The sequence below is a fragment of the Myotis lucifugus genome, unplaced genomic scaffold (assembly GCF_000147115.1).
Source record: "Myotis lucifugus unplaced genomic scaffold, Myoluc2.0 scaffold_703, whole genome shotgun sequence".
Classification (NCBI taxonomy): domain Eukaryota; kingdom Metazoa; phylum Chordata; class Mammalia; order Chiroptera; family Vespertilionidae; genus Myotis; species Myotis lucifugus.
Genome location: NW_005871751.1, coordinates 124589 through 144987, shown reverse-complemented (window position 1 = coordinate 144987; position 20399 = coordinate 124589). Strand labels below are relative to the sequence as shown.

General features: G+C 54.4%; 1 protein-coding gene across 1 annotated transcript in view; it reads left to right on the top strand.

Annotated features, from left to right (window-relative positions):
- SPINDOC (spindlin interactor and repressor of chromatin binding) overlaps positions 1-9289 on the top strand; it is a 21230-nt gene extending 11941 nt beyond the window's left edge. The window contains 8 exon segments of the mRNA XM_006110002.3: positions 15-151; positions 3251-3580; positions 3664-3813; positions 3941-4090; positions 4286-4486; positions 8599-8647; positions 8649-8738; positions 8740-9289. Of these exon segments, the coding sequence (XP_006110064.2) occupies positions 15-151; positions 3251-3580; positions 3664-3813; positions 3941-4090; positions 4286-4486; positions 8599-8647; positions 8649-8738; positions 8740-8803 (1171 nt within the window). The 3' untranslated portion in view covers positions 8804-9289.
- The last annotated feature ends 11110 nt before the right edge of the window (positions 9290-20399 follow it).

Sequence of the window (20399 nt, the reverse complement as noted above, 5' to 3'; positions counted from 1 at the left end):
GCTGGTGGTCCGAGCGCTGCCAAGGATGAAGGCCGGCGTTATACCTCCGGCCCCGAGGCTCGCGAGGACCCTGAGGCTCCCCGGACCCCGCCTCCACACCTGGGCCCTCCACTGGCGCGAGCCACAGGTGTCACATTCCACAGCTTCAGGGGTGAGTGGGGTGCTTGCTGCACCCGGTTGCACAGAAGTCCTTGCCTGGCGAGGGGGGGACCCTCGGCCCCCCTAGGAGGGGAGTGGCCGCGGGAGGGGGCTCCGGTCTGGGAACTTTCCTCCCTTTCCCCAAAGTCTTCCGGCCTCAGGACGAGGAAACAAAGGGCCACCTTAATGGGAGCAGCACTAGGCATGGAAATGCAAATAGCCTTCACTCCGGACACCTCGTTTTGGGGGGAAGTACCCGCAGGTGGGGGGGGCGGGCATTCGCTTTACCTCCGGGACGGAATGGCTGCCTCTCCCGTTTGGAATCAGGAGGGTTCGGAGACGATTCGGGGATAAAGGCCCCATCCCCAGAGCTCTCAGCCCAACAGAGAGGTGACTTCCCAACTTGTCCTGGTGTTTACGGAGCGCTCCGAGCCAGGCTGTTAGGGATGAGGAACTAGAAGCCCAGAGAAGCCGATTATGGGACACCTACTATGTGCCAGGCACTCTTTTAGGCTGGAGATGCCAATGGCCATAAGCAAGGAGGAAACTGCCCCTCTGGAACATACACACGCACATACTAAGGACAAAGGAGGGCAAACATAAATCAGTGCATAGTATGTCAGGTGGCGATCCGTGGTTCCGAGGACACGAGAGCAGAGTAAGGACGAAAAAGAGTGGGGTCCGTGTTTCATTTGGAACACGGAGTGGTCGTTTCTCTAAGGAGGTGCAATTTGACACAGACCCAACAGAAGGGTGGGAGTGAACCCCGTAGAGATGGGAGGAAAGCCTTTTAGGCTGAGGGACTTGCACGTACACAGGTCCTGAAGCCAGAAGCTTCTTGGAAAGGTCCCGGTGGGAGAGAAAGAGGAGGAATTTAAGGTTTGGGGCCTGATCACCGAGAAGGATGGGCTCCCCACTTCCTGAGGTGGGAAGCCTACTCTGCAGGCTTGGGAGGTGGGAGTTGGAGTTGGAACATGGCGAGGTGGAGGTGCCTGTGCCATTCCAGTGGCGAGGTCAGGTAGGAAGTTAGACACGCGAGTCTAGATTTCATGGGAGAGTCTGGCTGGAGGTATAAACACGGGAATTGTCAGCAGGCAGGCAGCGGGACCAGACCGTGAGAGGAAGAGGGTAGACAGAAGCGCGCTTGTCTAAGAAGTCATGCGTGCTCCAGCGATTCCAGGTCGGAGATGGAGTCATCCTCAGACATTTCTGAGCGCCACTCTCTGCCGGGCACATTGATGCTGTTGATACAGGCGGGAAGGATCAAAAGTCCATGCCGTCATGGGGCCTACAGTGTACATAGGAACATACACAGCACACACTGTGCCAGGTGGTGATGTGTGCTGTGGAGGAAACGAAACGGTGACGGGAATGGAGTGCGCAGGTGGCATGGATGGCCGCTGTCTGCAGTGGCAGAGAAGGCCATGGTGGGAATGTGGTTCTTTAGCCACGACCTGGAGGAGGTGAGGGAGCCATGCAGGTTCCTGAAAAGAGAGGATGAGGGAGGGAGATGAAATGAGGAACTGGCATAGGGGCTGGAAAAGAGCCCCAGTGAAGTAGAAGAACCACAGGAAGGTGGTACCTGGAAGCTGAGTGGTCAGTCAGAAGATGAGGGTTAAGAGCTGACTGCTGGGTGTAGCACTGGTGACCTTGATGAGAGCTGTGTGGACGAGTAGGAGGAAAGAAAGCCTGATTCCAGGTTGCTACCCATGGTCACATGGGAGTTAGATACAACCCCACTTTGGACCTGGATCTTCTGAGTCCTATCCATTCCAAATGCCACCTCTTCCGTACAGTCCCAGGTGCTGGGCCCCCCCATATTTGTATTTCGTCCCGTCCTCGGGTGGGAACGAGCTGTACCCATGAGGGGTCTTAGGCACTCCGCACAGCCCTGAGCTGCCTGCCTTTGCCGAGCTACCGAGAGCGCCTGCCCTGGCAGCGAATGGTCCTGTGCACAAAGGGCAGGCGCCAGGCAGCCCCATGGGGAGAGGTTACAGCTGCAGAGGCTCAGGAGCACGGTGAGAGGCCGGCTTTGATGGGATGGGTGGCCTTCTGAGGGGGCCTCAGCAGGTGGAGAAGCAGGCACGTAGCTCATTCACTGACCGAAGGCTCATTGAGCATCTCTCCTAGGTGGGGACAATAAGATGATGAAATTTACCATCTTTGACCTCAAGAAAGTGTGACATGATGTCAGACATGGATGTAATAAGCTGCCAGGGGTGGGAGGTCAAGAAGCTTCCAGGCGTGAGCATTTGAGCAGGTCCATGAAGGGAATGTAGGGATTTGCCAGACTGACTGGGGATTCTGGGTGGATGTGCCAAGACTGAAGACTTCATTTGTTTGTTTAAAACAAACAGTTCATTCTTGTATTGTTGTTATTATTATTATTATTAATTATTACCTAACTTTTGCCCATCCCTTTAGTGTTCCAATAGGAGACAAAGGCAAGGGATATTTATGAGAAAGGGAAGGGGACGTTACGTCAGTATACCGAAGGCATTTCTGATGGTGCAGATAACCTAAATAGTGAGGCTAATTCTAAAGAATGTTGTTAACTTTCAGTTCAGTGGTCATCAGTCTGGTAGTCATCGTATCTGCTTTCTTGTTATCCTTGCAAACAGTGCTTTAGGCCCAGTCCAAAGGCTATTTTGCCCTTTTAACATCCCAGAGGTTTGAGGCATAAGACGAGCAAGGTAGTTCCTCTGGGATGACAGCTCCAGCTCCATTTATTCTTTTTTTTTTTCTTTTTTAGGATGAAAACTAAAGGATTTATTTTGTTTAAAATTTTTTATTGATTTCACAGAGGAAGGAAGAGGGAGAGAGAGATAGAAACATCAATGATGAGAGAGAATCATTGATCGGCTGCCTCCTGGGCGCCCCCCACTAGGGATTGAGCCTGCAACCTGGTTATGTGCCCTGACCAGGAATTGAACTGTGATCTCCTGGTCCATAGGTCAGTGCTCAACCTAAAGCCACACCAGCGGGGATGCGCCTCCCGTACACCACCAAGTTTGGGGACTAGTGTCCTAACGATTGCCATCAGTGCAGTATTGCCTAATAGTGGCCATGGGCACCTTTGCTGCTAACACCGCCCCCTCCTCTCCTTCCATAGTGGCTCAGCAGGAGAAGACCCCGCCGCCCAGGCCCAGCCTTCTGGAGGCAGGCGGCAATAGCTGTGAGGAGCCCAAGCTGCAGATGACTTGGGAGCAGGAGTTCCTGGTGGGGAACAGCCCGGAAGGCAGCGGGCGGGCGCTGTGCATGGTGTGTGGGGCCGAGATCCAGTTCCCCTCCGCGGACACGGCGCGCGCGCACATCCTGGAGCAGCATCCTCACACCCTGGACCTGAGCCCTTCTGAGAAGAGCAACATCCTGGAGGCCTGGAGCGAGGGGGTGGCCCTTTTGCAAGATGTCAGAGCTGAGCAGCCATCCCCACCCAGCTCAGGTAGTTGGGCCTGGGGTGGGGGTGGGAGCAAAGCAGACCTGTGGGAACGCGTGTGGCGCTCACGGGGCATTTGCCCCCTTCAGACTCGGCCCAGGATGTCAGTGCAGACCCTGACTCTGCCCCAGACCCTGCCAGGATGCCAGCAGAGATCGTCGTTCTTCTGGACTCTGAGGACAGCACAGTCCTCCCGAGAAGGACCCGGCCCAGGGGACTCCGCCCCCTCGAGCTTCCAGGTCAGTCGTGGGGAGCCAGTGAGGCTGAGCTGGGGGGAAGCGAGGCACAGGCCTGTGTTCTGGGGGTAAAGCGGCTACGGGCAGAGAGCTGCAGCAGCGGGATTCAGGCATATTCCCTTTTTTGCAGTTGCCCCTGCCATAGAGCCAGTAAATAAGAAGCCTCGTAGTCAGAGATGGAAGGAGCCCCCTGAGGAAGAGCCGGTCAGAAAGAAGAGAAGCAGATCCATGACCAAAAACCTGGACCCGGACCCGGACCTAGACCCGGACTCTGACTCAGGTGAAGGGGGAGCCCAGGTGGAGGCACATGGGGGCTCTGGCTGCAGCGCTCCAAACCGAGCCAGTGATGGTGGCAGGGCCCAGTCCAAGGGCACCTGCACGTCGCCTCAGTGGTGCTCAGGCCTCCAGGTTCTGGCCTCAGTGGGGGAAGGCTGCCCCCCGCCTGGACTCACAGTCCCACCCTCCTCCCTTGCAGACCCCTCGTCGCCTGACTCGCCCACGGAGGCCTTCACAGCGCCCCCCGAGGTCCGACACTTCACAGATGGCAGCTTCCCTCCCGGCTTCGTCCTGCAGCTCTTTTCCCACCCCCACCTAAGGGCCTTGGACGGCAAGGGCGCACCCAGGGAGGGGCGAGCGGCCGAAGGAGGCCTCCCCCCGCTGGAGAGCCCCTCTCCAGGTGAGCTCCTAAGGGAGACCGGGGGCGGGCAGGCTGCGTGGGCTCTGCCTCCTGGAGGCTGCTCCTTGATGTTTGACGCTTGGGTCCCTGGGAGGTGGGGGCTGGGGCAGGCGGATTGAAGGACGGGGGCTGTCTCTGGGCCGAGCTTTCCTCACAGGCCCTTGGTGTGTCCTGGAATTGGTCGTTAGGTTGGACTAGGCCAGTCCTCCCCCAAGGTGACTCCCAAAGTTGACTGCAGCTGGAGCCTGAGAGGTGCCCCCTGGGCCTGTTAACAGACTAGACCAGTGGTGAGCGCTGAGCAGACACCTCTGGGGAGAGCAGCTCAGTGAGTTGCCGAATGACAGCCGTGAGCGCATGTTTTTGTAGCACATCCTACTGATCTTGAGAAACTTCTATATGCAGTTCACTTGGTCCCTACAAAAGTGCCTTTTCTAGAGATTCTCAGAGATGGTTCCTTCTTCCCCACGATGCCTGTGTTAGTTTCCTATGGCTGCTGTAACAAGTTACCACAAACTCAGTGGCGTACAGCAACACAATGTGTTACTTCTCTGTTCTGGAGGTCAGAGGTCTCACTGGGCCAAAATATCCCGGTGTCGGCAGGACCGCGTTCCTTCTGGAGGCTCGGGGAGCCTGCATCTTGCCTTTTCAGGGTTCTAGGGCCGCCCGCATTCCCTGCTTCGCCTCCTCTTCCATCTTCCTGGCCCGCGGTGGCCAGCAGACCCTTTCTCGGAACGCCATCTTTGGCCTGACTCTTCTGCCACCTCCTTCCCCACTTAAGGACCCTTGTGACTACACTGAGTCCACCAGATCGTCCAGATGAATCTCTAGTTTAAAATCAGCTGACTGGCACCATCAGTTCCAGCCACGTAGAGCCTAAGTCTGCAGCCTTACTTCTCCTCTGCCGTGGAACTTACCTTCACAGGTCCTGGGGACCTGTGTTCTGCCTGTACCACAGTCATGGTGTTCTGCCTATACCAGTGGTCGGCAAACCGAGGCTCGCGAGCCACATGCGGCTCTTTGGCCCCTTGAGTGTGGCTCTTCCATAAAATACCGACTTCTGTGCATAGGCCACGAAGTTTCAATCGCACTGTACTACTGAGCCCGCACGTGGTATTTTGTGGAAGAGCCACACTCAAGGGGCCAAAGAGCTGCTTGTGGCTCGCGAGCCGTGGTTTGCCGACCACTGGCCTATACCATAGTCATGGCACCAGCGGAGGCAGGACTCCGATGAGAGCAGAGCACAGTGCAGTGGCGGAGGCTGAGCCTGCTTCCTCTTGGTTTCGCCAGGCCAGGCACTGCTCGCAGCGTCTCGGGCTCAGGAAATGGTTTTGAAGGAGTGAGTGAGTGAGTGAGTGGCGCAGGGAGTGCCTGGCCCAGCCTGTCTGAATGTGCGTTTGGAGTTAGAGCCCGAGGAAGATGGCACTCGAGAGGAGAGCAAGCGTGCCCCTTCTCCAGCCACATCACTCGCCGCGGTGACCATTCGTAATAGTTGGCTCTGTGTCCTCAGACCTTCCCAGAGCTCTGCGTGTGCAGCAGGTCGTGTGCATGCTTCCTCCCCATCTCACGGCGGGCGTCCCTTCACGTAGATCCGGTTTTAACTGGCTCGAGTTTCAGCTTGAGTCACATTCCAGTCCTGTCTCCCCGAGACTGCTTGGACTTGAACGTGTCTGAGTCTCCTGTTGTCTTGGGTCACGGCTCTCAATGGCTGCCTCTTCCTCTGTTCAGTGGGTCTGCTTTCATTCTCAAAACAGCCTTCATTTTGAGCCCTGGGTTCCCTGTGCCCAACTCCACCTCCCTGGAGTAGTGAGTAGCTGAGCAGGGAGTCCCTGAGCCCTGGTCCCTTTGGGGTGAGTGGGGAAGACTTGAGGCTCAACAAACTGAGTGAGTGACATGAGGGGTGGAGGGGCTGCAGGTGTTCCCCGCAGTGGCAGGATCTGTGGAGTTGGGACTCGGCCGGAAGCCACAGAAGACACTAAACAGCACCACAGCAAGTGTCCTGCAGCCCAGCGCCAAGCGAAGCCCCGTGGAATAGGACATGCGGGAGGCGGCCTTTGTCCCCCAGAAGCTGTGGTCGGAGGGACAGGTTGGAGGCAGCGAAGGCTCCACCCCATGCTGGTCCTGTGCAGAGTGAAGGTCCCGCCAGCGCTGCAGGCTCTTCCAGGACCTCAAAGCTTGGCTGGATTTCTCAGAAACTGAGGCTTCAACCAAACGTCTCTGCTTTGAGTTGTTTCACGTATTAAAGTTTGCTGAAGATTTTATTTGAATAAAGACACTACCACTTTTAAAAGTTTACAGATCAAGGTTTTAGAAGTTGGAAAAGTTCTCTGGTCAGGTCAGCTGAGCAGATGGATACGAGTGTGAAGCAGTCAGGAAAGACTCGGGGGCTCTCCAAGGGCCTGGTAGGATGAAGGTGGGAGGGGGCCCAGGCTGAAGGGGGCCCTGAGGGCCCGGCTCCCGTTTCACTGAGGAGGACGCCAGCTTTGGGAGGTAAGGCCCCTCGCCTGGGAAGCGGCAGCCTCTGTGCACCTCTGTGCATGTCACTGAGCCCACCACAGGGCTCCCTCCCTCCCTCCCTCAGGCCACATCCTCTGCCTTTGCTCCCCCCGTAACTGTCACTCCTGCAAAGGCTAGCCCTTCAGACCCATTGCCAAGGCCATCTCTCCCCGCCGGACATTTCTCTGTTATCCATCAGTTTTCTTCTGGGTTTTGGCCAGCAGCCTACACAAAGCTATTATTTCTCCCTTCTTACCCCTCCTCCCTCCCTAGCCACTGTCCCATTTGTCCGTAAACTTTCATCCGCTTTCTGGAATTAAGCTCCTCAGGTCAGGATGCTGGCCTGTTTCACTTACTGTGGCATCCCCAGTGCCCAGCACAGAATAGGTGCCGCTTACTAGGCATTTGGTAAGAGAATGAATAAGTGCCCCAACTGTGGGTCAGGGTATATACTCACTCCCTGGGTGACCCTGCCCAGAATCGCAGCTTTAAATACCATTCTTGTGCTCACAACTCCTGCCTTGACCCTCAGACCTCTCCTCTCCCCTCTATCCCAATCTCTCTTCGAATTGCCCATGTGACATCTCTCCTTGGGCTAAACGTTCTCTCAAACTTGGCACATCGGAGCGGAACCCAGTCTCTTCCCCTCGCCCCAGTCAATCTAGTCTTCCTCAGTCTTTCTCTCTGAGGAAACTGGCCCCCTCATTCTTCAGTTTGCTTGGGTCAAACCCTCAGTCATCCTCTTGTCTCAAACCCTCATCAAACCATTGACAAATCTGTTAGCTCCACCCCCAGGTGTGTTCAGAATTCACCTTCCTGTCACCACCTCCACGGCAGCTCCCCTGTCCAAGCTCCCCCTTGCCTGGTTCCTGGGACAGCCTTCCAGCGAGTCTCTGCCTGCTTACCTCTGCCCGCTGTGGCCTGGTCTCAGAGCAGCCAGTGTCCCTGTCAAACACCCACGTCTTGCCCTGTCCCTCACTCTCCAGATAAAGCGCGAGTCCTCGTGGTGATGTGATCCTCACCCGGGATCTCTCCTGTCCCTGCACCCGCACTGCAGGCACGGGCCTTGCTGTTCCCGCAGCGGCACCTGCACTGTCTTCCTCCCACCCGGGTGCTGCTCCCCCAGCTCTGCCGGGCTGACCCCTCGCTTCCTGTCCATCTTTGCTCACAGGTCAGCATCCTGAGACCCTCCCCATCCCCTTCCCTGGCGGATGTTTTCCTTTGCATCTGTCTGCATATGTCCTATTGCATCTCTTGTTTATTCTCATTGATTGGCTCTCATCACTGGGACGTAAATTCCAAGAAAGCCACTTTGCTCTGCTCCACGCGCTGCCGTTCCCCTAGCAACTGGAACGGTGGGGCAGAGCCGAGCGTGGTACCCAATAGGTCATTGTTGATAAAGGAGCGAATGAGTGGGATTCGGCCTGTCCTCAAGGAGCTTCTAGTTTATCAGGAGACAGACCAGCTTCTGAGCACAAGCAGGATTTGCTCATTGGGCTTCCTCACACCGGGCACTGGGCTCTGGAAACGGGGTGTGTGTGCGGAGACCTTCAGGAACATCCTCATAGTGGGGTGTCTGGAGGGCCCTGACCCTGCTCTCTGCTCCCATTCCTGCCCAGGTCCCCCTTCGGGCCTTCGCGGGACACTGGATCTCCAGGTGATCCGGGTGGATGGAGGAGTCCCCGGCAGTCAGCCTCCTACAAGATTGGTCCAAGCATCCCCAGGGCACCAAGGGTGTGGGAGCAGGTGACACCCCAGACCGCCGCGGTTTTGTTGGAATCAGCACCACTGGGGGGGCGGCGAGAGGCAGGGAGTGGTGTATAGGTTCCTGCTTTCCCGAGGACGGGGTGGAGGAGGCCATGTCCCCTTTCGGCTTCTCGGCTTCCGCTCCGCCACCTGATGAAGAGTGCCAAGGCCGGACGGAGGCGGGGAGGGGGCCGTGGCTGAGGCTGGTAGCGGTAGGGCACTGGGCCTGTGGAGAACCCCACCCGATCCTTTTGCTGACCCAGACCTCTGTCCCCGCCGCCGCCCACCCTCTCGCCGCTCACCATTCTCCTTTGGCGCAGTGCCTTACACCAGGAGGAGGAGGTCACCACGGGGTTTGAGCTGAGTCCCACTACCTCGGAGGACGCCCCTCCTCCCCCTGTTCAGGCCCCTAAGCCAGGAGGCCTCCATTACCTCTTCCCGCTCCGCCCCTGCAGGAGGCCCAGCAGCCCACCTGGGGCTTCATTCACTCCCACTCCTTTTCTCCTGTTTTCCAGTTGTATATAAATCTCCTTGTTGACAATAAATTATTTTTTTTTATTAAGAGAGTTCCGTCTGGGCCATCATTGGGGGGAGGGGCTAGCTAGGAGGATAGCTGGCTTCCTGGGATGACCTTGAGGGGCAGGGGGGCTGAAAGGTTGTCCTGGCAGGAGGCGAAGGCCCCACCCCAGAGGTAGGGACAGGACCAGGGCAGGGCTTGTTGGCCCAGAGGCCTGGGGCTGCCTTGGCATCAGTCAGAGAAGCACCTCCCCCTTCCCCTCCCCTGCCCTGGAAATGTGCTTGCCGACTCCCAGGCCACTGTCCGAGAGAGGCCGGCCCAGGGGCCCTCACCCTAGGAGGTGAGGCTTAACCTGGCCTTTTTAAAGGGAAGTGGTGGTGGCCAGCCCCAAGCCAGCCTGCAGCGGGAGAGATGAGCCCTCCCCCGCCCCACGATGGGAAGGTGGGCCCGCGGGTCCTAAACGCAGCCCTGCCTCCAGCATTTCAGCTCTGTGTGCTCAGCTGAACACTTTAGTTTAATTGAACCCGAGCCTTTGTCCTGTTTCCCGTTCCCCAGACCAGGAGGTGGCCCACCTTGGGTCTCTTCACCAGATTCCTTCCCCTCCGAAACTACCATCACAGGCCAGTGCCGGTGAGGACTGGTTTTTCCCGTTGGTATGGCGCTCTGAAGAAGGGCCCGGGAGCCTCCCCCAAACCCCACACAGCACTGCCCCGTTTGGAGTCCAGGGGCAGGTGGGATAGAGGGGAGTCCCCTGTCTGCTCCTGATAAATACTGAGTGTTCAGGGCCCAGGGCAGCGGTTCCCGTATGGTACTGACTCAGCCAGGTTTGAGACCATCCAGAAAGCCAATCCCTAAATCAGGGAGGATCTGATGTAGAAGGATCTGGGCCTGAGGCCGCTGTCGCCTGAGCTGCTGTCACTCTTGATCCAGACCAGATGTGAGGAATCTCACTGTGATGGACTCACGGGACGTGTCCTTTCTCCGCATCTGGCTCACTTGGAGCCCAAGGATGTATGGGGCCTGGTCCAGGGGAGGTTAGACTAGTGCTGCGTGGTGGAGAGACGTCAGCGGGCAGAGAGTCCGGACCCACTGTGTGCTGTGCCAGGCGGGCCATGGGATTCCCGTGTCCGCCACCATTTGTGCAGGTTGGCAAAACTCGTATCCTCCCTAGCAGGAAGGAATGATGCTGAAAACCTGGCTCTGAAACAGGAATGTGAGTTACTGCAGGTGATTCCTCTCCATCCTTTCAGTCATGGGACTGTTTACATTTATGCCGACGTGCTTTTCAACAACGTGGCTGTGTTGCTGGACGTTCACAATTGAGAAAACGTGTATACAAGCTCGTTGTAAAATCGTGAAGCTCAATGCACCTTCACCGCTGTTAACATGATTCATGGTTTGACCCACTAGACTGTGAGCTCCTTCCGGGCAGGGACTAGTTTGCAGTGACTTCGTTTTCCTAGAGCCCTGCATAGGGCCTGGCGCATAGTAGGTGCTCAATAAATGTTTGTCAAGTGCCCTCTTGGCTTGTGTTTGTATGTGACATTTTTTCAACGTAAGCTGGTCCCTGGAGTGCAGTTCTCTGCATAGGGCGGCTGCCACGGTGACGGTAGCCCCACTTCCCAGCTGGCAGAGGTCTGCCCAGCCTCGGCCAGGAGGCCAGGAGCGTAGGGACTATATGAGCATGTGTGGCTGGGAGCTGCCTCTGGGCGCCTCTGAGCTTCCAGGGAGAAAGAGGTAGAGAGCATGGGGCCAAGGGCATGACTCCACCTGGAATTCAGAGGGAAGTTTCTGAACGTAGGTGACTGATGGCTCAGGATCCCCACCAGGACTGGAGCCTCCATCCTGGAACACCACCAAAGCCTCACAAATACCTCCCAGGGCTGGGTGATGAGAACCAACCACGACTTGGGTTGAAGGGGTGGGGAGGAGGGTGCCTCTGCCCCTGGGTCCTGACACCCATGCTCCTAGTCCCTGATACTCCCTTCCGCTCTGAAGCTGGCCACCTGCTGCCCCTCCCAGTTGCCCTCCTAGATCAAGAAGATCTTTTTGGATGCCAGTGATAGCCTGTGGCAAAGCCGGTCGGAGACAAGGGAAGAAGCAGCACCCCTCCTTGAAGAGAAGCTAGTGTGTGAGGGTGTGGTTAGGGAGGGGGACCGGCTGGGCCCTGTGCAGCACCCCTTTTGCATCACCGGTCTGGCCCATCACTGGGCTACTGTGTAGCTCAAATGAGATGGCATTCTGGGCCCTTTGTAAACTGCAAAGCCCTACACACCAGGGGGCCGGGGGGCTGGGATAGGAGAGTGTCTGATGGGGTGGTAGACCCTCTGTGTCTCCCCCCCCCCCCCGGGTCTGTTGGGAAGGGAATGTCCAGCTGACCTCCCCAAGGCGGCACAAGCAGGGAGGGCTCTGAGCGTGGAGGCAGACCTGCTCCTCACCTGCCCCTTTTCTCCAGAGGTTGGCTCCTGGGCCGCTGGGTGGGCCCTGCCTGCTGACCCCGGCCTCACCCAGGGACCTGTGACCCTGGCTCAGGCTGGGCTCGGTGTTTGGAGGCTACACAAGCAGTGGCTGGTACAGTGATGTCCACACGAGCTTGGGCCACTCTAGGGGGCAGAGCATCGGGGTGGGGGTGTGCTTCTCCTAGCCAGACCCTGTCATGTCCCCTCACTTCCTTTCCCTGACGTGGGGCGAGTCCTCTTGCCTACCATGGCACCCACGTCTCCGTTTGCCTCTGAGAGCCTCGCCCCTGGCCCTCGGAGGTCAGAACTGGTGGAGACAGCTGTATGCAGACTGTGGCTCGGAGCTCGGGCTCGAGAGGCCACGCAGATCCCAGCCCACAGCTATGAGATGGGTGAGATGCATGCGCTGCTCCAGGTGCTGGGGATACAGCCATGAACATACAGCCGTGAACAAGAGAGACAGCCCAGTCCCTGGCGCCCCTGCTCCAGGGGAGACACAGCAAACACGGTTCCGGGTGTGTCCCGCAGGGAGGATGCTGGGAGGAAAAACCAGCTGTCATGGAGGGGCGCTTTTTTTGTTGTTATTCTTTTTTTGATCATGGACATTTTCTTTTCTTATGTTTTATCTTTTCTGTTTTTTTATTTTAATATGTTTTTATTAATTTCAGAGAGAGGAAAGGAGAGGGAGAGAGAGAGAGAAACATCTATGGCTGTCTCCTGCATGCCCCCTACTGGGGATCAAGCCCACAACCTGGGCATGTGCCCTGACCGGGAATCGAACCGAGACCTCCTGGTGCATGGGTCAGCACTCAGCCAGTGAGCCACACCGGCCGGGCTGATCATGGACATTTTCACCCAAAAGAAGACAGAGAATAGCATAAAAAATGCCCGTGTACCCCACTTCAACAAATATGGCCAATTTGGTTTCTCTTTATCTCCCCACATCTCTCTTCCTTCTGGACTGTTTTAAAGCAAATCCCAGTCATTATATCATCTCATCTGTAAATAGGTCTGTTTGTGTCTCTAGGAAATTAACACTCTGTTCATGTCATTATCACACTTTAAAAATGAATAATCCCTTAGCCCAGCGAGCGAGGCTCAGTGGTTGAGCGTTGACCTATGAACCAGGAGTTTGCGGTTTGATTCCCGGTCAGGGCATATGCTCGGGTTGCGGGCTTGATCCCTCGTGTGAGGCACACAGGAGGCAACCGATCAATGATTCTCTCTTATTGATGTTTCCATCTCTGCCCCCCTCTCCCTCTCTGAAACCAATAAAAAAATTATTTTTAAAAAATTAATAATCCCGCCGAAACCGGTTTGGCTCAGTGGATAGAGCGTTGGCCTGCGGACTGAAAGGTCCCGGGTTCGATTCCGGTCAAGGGCATGTACCTTGGTTGCAGGCACATCCCCAGTGGGAGGTGTGCAGGAGGCAGCTGATCGATGTTTCTCTCTCATCGATGTTTCTAACTATCTCTCTCCCTTCCTCTCTGTAAAAAATCAATAAAATATATTTTTAAAAAAATTAATAATCCCTTAATGTCATCTAATATATAGTCAGTGTTCCCATTACCCAATTGGTCCAAGAATATCTTTTTTTTAATCTATTTTATTGATTTTTTACAGAGAGGAAGGGAGAGGGATAGAGAGTTAGAAACATCAATGAGAGAGAAACATCTCCTGCACACCCGCTACTGGGGATGTGCCCACAACCCAGGTACATGCCCTTGACCGGAATCGAACCTGGGACCCTTCAGTCCGCAGGCTGACGCTCTATCCACTGAACCAAACCGGTTAGGGCCCAAGAGTATCTTTTAAAAGTTTGTTGAACCAAGATGGCAGCGTAGGTAAATACTTGTACTCACCGCCTCCCAGAACCACATCAAAATTACAACTAAAATACAGAACAAGCATCATCCAGAACCGCCTGAAAGCTGGGTGAATGGAAGTCCTACAACTAGAGACATAAAGAAAGTAGGTTGAGACCTGTAGGAGGGGCGGAGGCGCGGAACAGGCTGGTCTGGCACCCAATCAGAAGACGCCCAACTACAAGGCTGTGCACACAGGGTGCACTAGAGTGCCCAGCTCAGGTGACGGGGGAGGCTGAGCCACTGGGCCCTCCAGGACACCTACTACACAAGGCCACTCTTCCAACTCCAGGAGACAGAGCAGCTCTACCCAATACCTAGAAACAAACACAGGGAAGCAGCGAAAATGCAAAGACAAATAAACATATCACAAATGAAAGAAATGGAAGCAAGCAAACTACTGGATACAGAGTTTAAAACCATGGTGATAAGGTTACTCAAGGATCTTGAGACTTTCAAGGATCTTAGTGAGAAGGTGAGAGACATGAAAAAGAACCAGTCAGGCCCTAACCAGTTTGGCTCAGTGGATAGAGTGTCAGCCTGCAGACTCAAGGGTCCCAGGTTCGATTCCGGTCAAGGGCATGTACCTTGGTTGCGGGCACATCCCCAGTAGGGAGTGTGCAGGAGGCAGCTGATAGATGTTTCTCTCTCACCGATGTTTCTAACTCTCTATCCCTCTCCCTTCCTCTCTGTAAAAAATCGATAAAATATATTAAAATAAAATACAAAAAAAAAAGAACCAATCAGAAATTAAGCATACACTCACTGAAATAAAGAACAACTTACAGGGATTCAACAGTAGGGGATTACCAGAATCAAATCAACGATTTGGAATATGAGGAAGCAAAAAACACCCAATCAGAAGAGCAAAAAGAATAAAAAGTATGAAGAAAGTGTAAGGAGCCTCTGGGACGTCAAGCATACCCACATTCACATTATGGTGCCAGAAAGGGAACAGAGAAAGCAAGATTAAAAACAAAGAAGAAATAATGACAGAAAACTTCCCCTCCCTGGTGAAAAAAATAGACTTATGAGTCCAGGAAGCACAGAGAGTCCCAAACAAGAGAAACCCAAAGAGGCCCACACCAAGACACATCATAATTAAAATGCCAAGGGCTAAAGACAAAGAGAAAATCTTAAAAGCAGCAAGAGAAAAGCAGTTATTTACCTACAAGGGAGTACCCATACGACTGTCAGCTGATTTCTCAATAGAAACTTTGCAGGCCAGAAGGGAGTGGCAAGAAATAAACAAAGTGATGAATAGCAAGAACCTACAACCAAGATTACTTTACCCAGCAAAGCTCTCATTTAGAATTGAAGGTCAGATAAAGAGCTGCACAGACAAGACAAAGCAAAAGGAGTCCATCACCACCAACCCAGTATTACATGAAACGTTGAAGGGTATTATTTAAAAAGAGAAAGAAGAAGGGGGAGGAGGAAGGATAAAAAATATAAACAATAAAATGGCAACAAATACATATCTATCAACAGCCAAATCTAAAAATCAAAATAAATGAACAAAAAATCTAATGAAAAAAATGAACTGGTGAATAAAACAGAATCAGAAGCATGGAAGTATGGAACAGATTGACAAATCTCAGAGGCAATGGGGGGTGGGGTGGGAAGAGATTTACCAAAATATATTTTTATTGCTTTTTAGAGAAAGAGGGAGAGGGAGAGAGAAGCATTGATCGGCTGCCTCCTGCACGCCCCCTGCTGGGGAACGAGCCTGCAGCCTAGGCATGTGCCCTGACTGGAAATCGGACTGATGACCTTTGGTTGCCCAGGACAACACTCAACCAGCTAAGCCACACTGGCCAGGGCAGCCACCCTTAAGTGTACGGTTCCGTAGTGAGTACATTCCTGTGGTGCAGCCAACCTCCAGAACTCTTCGTGAATATCTTTTCGCAGCTGGTTTGTTTGAATCAGGATCTGAGTAAGGTGCACACATTGCATTGGGTTGGTGTTTCAGGCTGTAACAACCTTTCTTTCCTCTGTTTTTCCTTCTTTCTTTTCCCTTGATTAAAAACACTGTGCTCTGCCCAGCCGGTGTTGCTCAGTGGTTGAGCGTCGACCTATGAACCAGGAGGTCACGGTTCGATTCCCAGTCAGGGCACATCCCCGGGTTGTGGGCTCCATCCCCAGTGTGGGCCGTATAGGATTCTCTCTCATCATGGATGTTTCTATCCCTCTCCCTCTCTGAAATCAATAAAAATAATATTTTAAAAAAAGAAATAAAAGAAATTTTAAAAAACACACCACACTGTGGTCTGTAGACAGAATGTCCTGTTCTGGATCTGGCTGATTGCGTACCCGATAGGGGGTCGCACGTCCCTCCGCGGGGGATGCGGTGTGGGGTTGAGGGCTTCCACAGAGCAATCAGCTAAATAGGGAAAGGGAGTTCGGGGCAGAGGGGACAAGGAGGCCAGAACCTGGAGCTTTGTTCCCCAGGGGCTCACAGGCACCCTGCCTTCATGTCAGACATTGTTGGAGGCACCAAGGACCCGCTGGGAACCAGAACATGTCCCTGCTCTCCTCGGGGCTGGAGACCCAGACACGGTCCTCCAGGAGAGGATGGCGGCGAGGACAGCAGGAATGTCCCTGCCTGCTGGCTTCCCGGGCCACCGCAGGGCTCCGGGTACGTGGGCAGATCATCTTGGCAGACGCGAGTCGTTGCCTGCCCGCCCACCTCCTCCAGGAAGCCAGGCAGAGCCCTGGACACCAGCTGGTTCCAACTCCGAGCCTGAGGCTGCTGTGGGCTGGTCTGCTGCCCTCCCCCAGATGGGGACTCCCTGAGGGCTGGGCTCTTCCTGCTCCCTGGGCCGTTCCCTCTCCGGCCAGTCCTTCCTGGCGGCCCTTCGCATGTCCTTGGCATCAGATTCAGCGTCACCCCCTCTTTCTTACCTTCAAACCAAAAACATCGTTTTCCTCTGGAAAGAGCACTTACTTGAAACAAACAAAAAAACCCTCCATTTTTAACGAGTTACATTAAACGCAGCACGCGCTAAAACGGGAAACCCAGCTTCCTAGAGTAAACTGATGATCCTGAAGATGTTACAATTCCCTGGAAAAGTCCGTTTTCACCAAGTTACTCCATCCAGTCCCGTCCCCCTGCTCCCGCAGGCCCCGGATCGTTTGCTTTGGGTACCCCTCTGCGCCCCATGAAAAACTGCCCACCTCTGCTTTCTCCTTTGCTTCTCACAGGGCCTCTGCCAAAACCAGCCTGGCCCCCCATCCGGGATATTCGGCCTTCTCAGCCATGGAGGAGGCAGAACCCTCAGACAGGACCCGTGTGGGGGTGTGGCTTGGTCTGAAGGGCACCTCCTCCCAGGAAGACAGACTGTGAAGGTGCCCTCCCTTCCTGGCGCCCCTCCCCCCTCCCTCAGGTTGGTATGCGGTGGCCTCTGGGAGCAGCTGGACCTTTCTTCTGCAGAAAACACGTGAGCCAGGCTGGCAGGGTTGCCCCCCCCCGGCCCCCCCCCCTCCATGCCAGGCGCGAGTCCAGGTCATGGGTGAGGAAGGGCAAGACGAGTGTTGTTGCTGGGTTAGGGTTTGGGACAGTGTCTTAGCCCATTCGGGCCGCTGCCACAAAATACCATAGACCCGTGGCTTACAAACAACAGACCTGTACTTCTCACTGTTCCGGAGGCTGGGAAGTCCAAGATCAAAGCATTGGCAGATTCGGGATCTGGCCAGGGCCCTCTTCCTGGTGTGTAGAAGGCAGTCTTCTCGCTGCATCCTCACAGGGTGGAAGGAGCAAAGGAGCTTTGTGAAATGGCTTTTCTTTCTTTTTTAAAAAAAATATACATTTTTATTGATTTCAAAGAGGAAGGGAGAGGGAGAGAGAGAGACAGAAACATCAATGATGAGAGAGAATCAATGATCGGCTGCCTCCTGCACGCCCCCCACCGGGGACCGAGCCCACAACCTGGGCATGTGCCCTTGACCGGAATTGAACCCGGGACCCCTCAGTCTGCAACCGACGCTCTATCCGCTGAGCCAAACCGGCCAGGGTGAAATTGCTTTTCTAAGGGCACGAACCCCATTATGCCCATTGGGGCACATGGAGCCCTATGGCCTAATCACCTCCCAAATGCCCCGCCTTCTAATACCATCACCGTGGGGGTTAGGATTTCAACGTATTAATTTTAGGGGGGCGGGCACACATTCTGTCTATAGCTTTCTAGAAGACCCCAGGGAGCAAAGGGTTCAGCTCCCCCTCATTGAACAGACCCTGCTCGGGGAAAGAGCATTGCCTAATGGCTCACGTGACCCATTTGTGACAGAGCTGGGACAGAACGGGCTCTCTGACTTCTGATCCACTGTTGTCCTTCCGGGAAACGGGGAGGATGTAGCCGAGAAACGTGAGGGCCCGCAGTCTGGCTGGAGTGTGCTGATAATAACAGCAACCCACACAAAGTGCTGGCCTCCATCCTCCTGTCTAAGCATGTTTACTGTCTTAACTCGTAGCCTCGCAGCTCAGCCCCATGCGGCCGGTGCGTTTACTGTCCCTATTAAGAGATGGGAAGATGAAGGTGGACAGAGGTGAGGGGCTAAGAGCACATGCGGCTGAGGAGCAGCAGGCTGAGAAGTCCGGGTGTCGGCCCTCTGCCCACACGCCGCCTCTCCGGGCTGATTGCCCTATGCCCACTCCCCTGGCAAGGGGCTGGGCTTCTCTCGGCTTTGCTTTCCTTATTAGTAGACTGAGTAATAGCAGTGCCCCCTGCTTACTGCGCCTGCCATAACGTCCACACCGTACACAGCTCTCAGCGCGGGTCGGCAAGGCCAGGAAAGGGGCCGAAACGGGCAGTCCCTGCCCTTGTGTGGCTCACGTCCTGGCTGTCGGTGGTGGTTGGACAGGGGGCACCGATCACAAACATTTCTAGCTCATCACTTCTGAGGTGCACACTTAGTTCACACGCTAACATCTCTAAAATGTTCTAAATTCAATATGGAACGTGGCAATAGTGGCAAAGCGCGTGATGGAAATTCAGAGACACCGAGAAAAGTGGGGTCCGGCTCTGCAGGATGGGAGGGACTCCGAGGGGTGAGAGGGCAGGAGCGGGCCTTGCCCTCCGTGTCCAGTTTCTGGACCACTCCCCATCCTCCAGCGTGGCCTGCCCCCTCCGGCTCCATGGCTGGGCGGGTTGAGGAGAGCTGCCATGTTGCAGAAGCGTGAGAATGGGGGTGTCTTCCACTCCAGCACCCTTGCCTCCCTTTACTTCTTTCCTCCCTGCCCGCCCCCAGAGGGGTTGCTACTCTAAGGCCTCTTGTGTCTGCTGGGGTCGGAATCCCATGCCTTTGCCTTCTCCGGTTCCAGTGGGCATCACGGCTGCCCCGGAGCACTGGCCCTATGTTGTTTGTATGAAAAATAATACGATAATTAATAAATAGCCCAGCCGACGTGGCTCAGTGGTTGAACATCAACCTATGAACCAGGAGGTCACGGTTCGATTCCTGGTCAGGGCACATGCCCGGGTTGCGGGCTTGATCCCCAGTGAGGGGCGTGCAGGAGGCAGTCGATCAATGATTCTCTCTCATCATTGATGTTTCTATCTCTCCCTCTCCCTTTCTCTCTGAAATCAATAAAAATGTATTAAAAAAATAAATTCATTTAAAAAGTAGTAATACAAGAATAAATTCTGTGTTTTGCGTTCTCACACTGTAAACCTACTTTTGCCCACCCCTGTATACCTCAAATCCAACCACTTCCTCTGCTGCTGCCTTCTCTAAGCCCCTGTCCTCTCTCACTTGATTTATCATGACAGCCTCCTTCCTGCACTCCTGCCCCTTCATCTGTTCTCAGCTCAGCAGCCAGTCAGATCATCTCACTCCCAGGGAAGCCACAGCCGTGGCCGCCGGCCCTGGCTCCACATAGCCTTTCTGCCCTCTTCTACTGCTCTCCCCCTGGCTCACTCTGCTCCAGTCTCACTGGCCTCCTTATTCTTTCTTTCTTTATTAAAATATCTTTTTATTGATTTCAGAGAGGAAGGGAGAGTAGACACATCAATGATGAGAGAGAATCATTGATCAGCTGCCTCTTGCATGCCCCACACTGGAGATACAGCCTGTACCCCGGGCATGTGCCCTGACCGGGAATCGGGAATCGAACTGTGACCTCCTGGTTCATTGATCAACACTCAACCACTGAGCCACGCCTGCCTGGGCAGCCTCCTTATTCTTTAAATAGCCAGGCCTGCTCCTGCCCCAGGGCCTTTGCTCTGGCTGTCACCTCTTTCTGGAATGTTCTTCCCCAATATCTGCAGAGCTCACTCCCTTTCCTCTTTCAAGTCTTTGCTCAAGTGTCACCTTCTCAGTGAGGCCTACGTTGACCACCTTAGTACTGCAACTCCTTTTCCACCCACCTCGCCCTGCAATTCGGATCCCCCTTATAGCTAGCTCTATTTTCCCCATGGCATTTAATTCTTTCGATTATGTTTGTTGTCTATCTCCACCCCCCTGCCCCCCACCACCATTGAGATGTAAGTTCCCTGATAGCAGAGATTGGAGATCTGAGATCGTTATTTATACCTGAAGAGCCTGGAACAAGGCCTTGCACACAGTAGGTGCTCAGTAGAGATTTGTGGATGAATGAATTTGCAAATTAGAGAGGGATAAATGCGTGGTAATGTAGAATTAATCTTTGAGGAGAAGTAGGTGGGTTCAGGGATTTGAGAAGATAATACCTGAACTGGATCTCGTAGTACACCTGGAAGTTGAGGTAGGTGATGGGCAATTGATCAGCCTGAACAAAAGCATGGAGGTGGGAGAGCTTGGTGGCAGGGCAGGACCTGGGGGAGGTGTCAACCGGTGATACCTAGTTGGAGAGGATA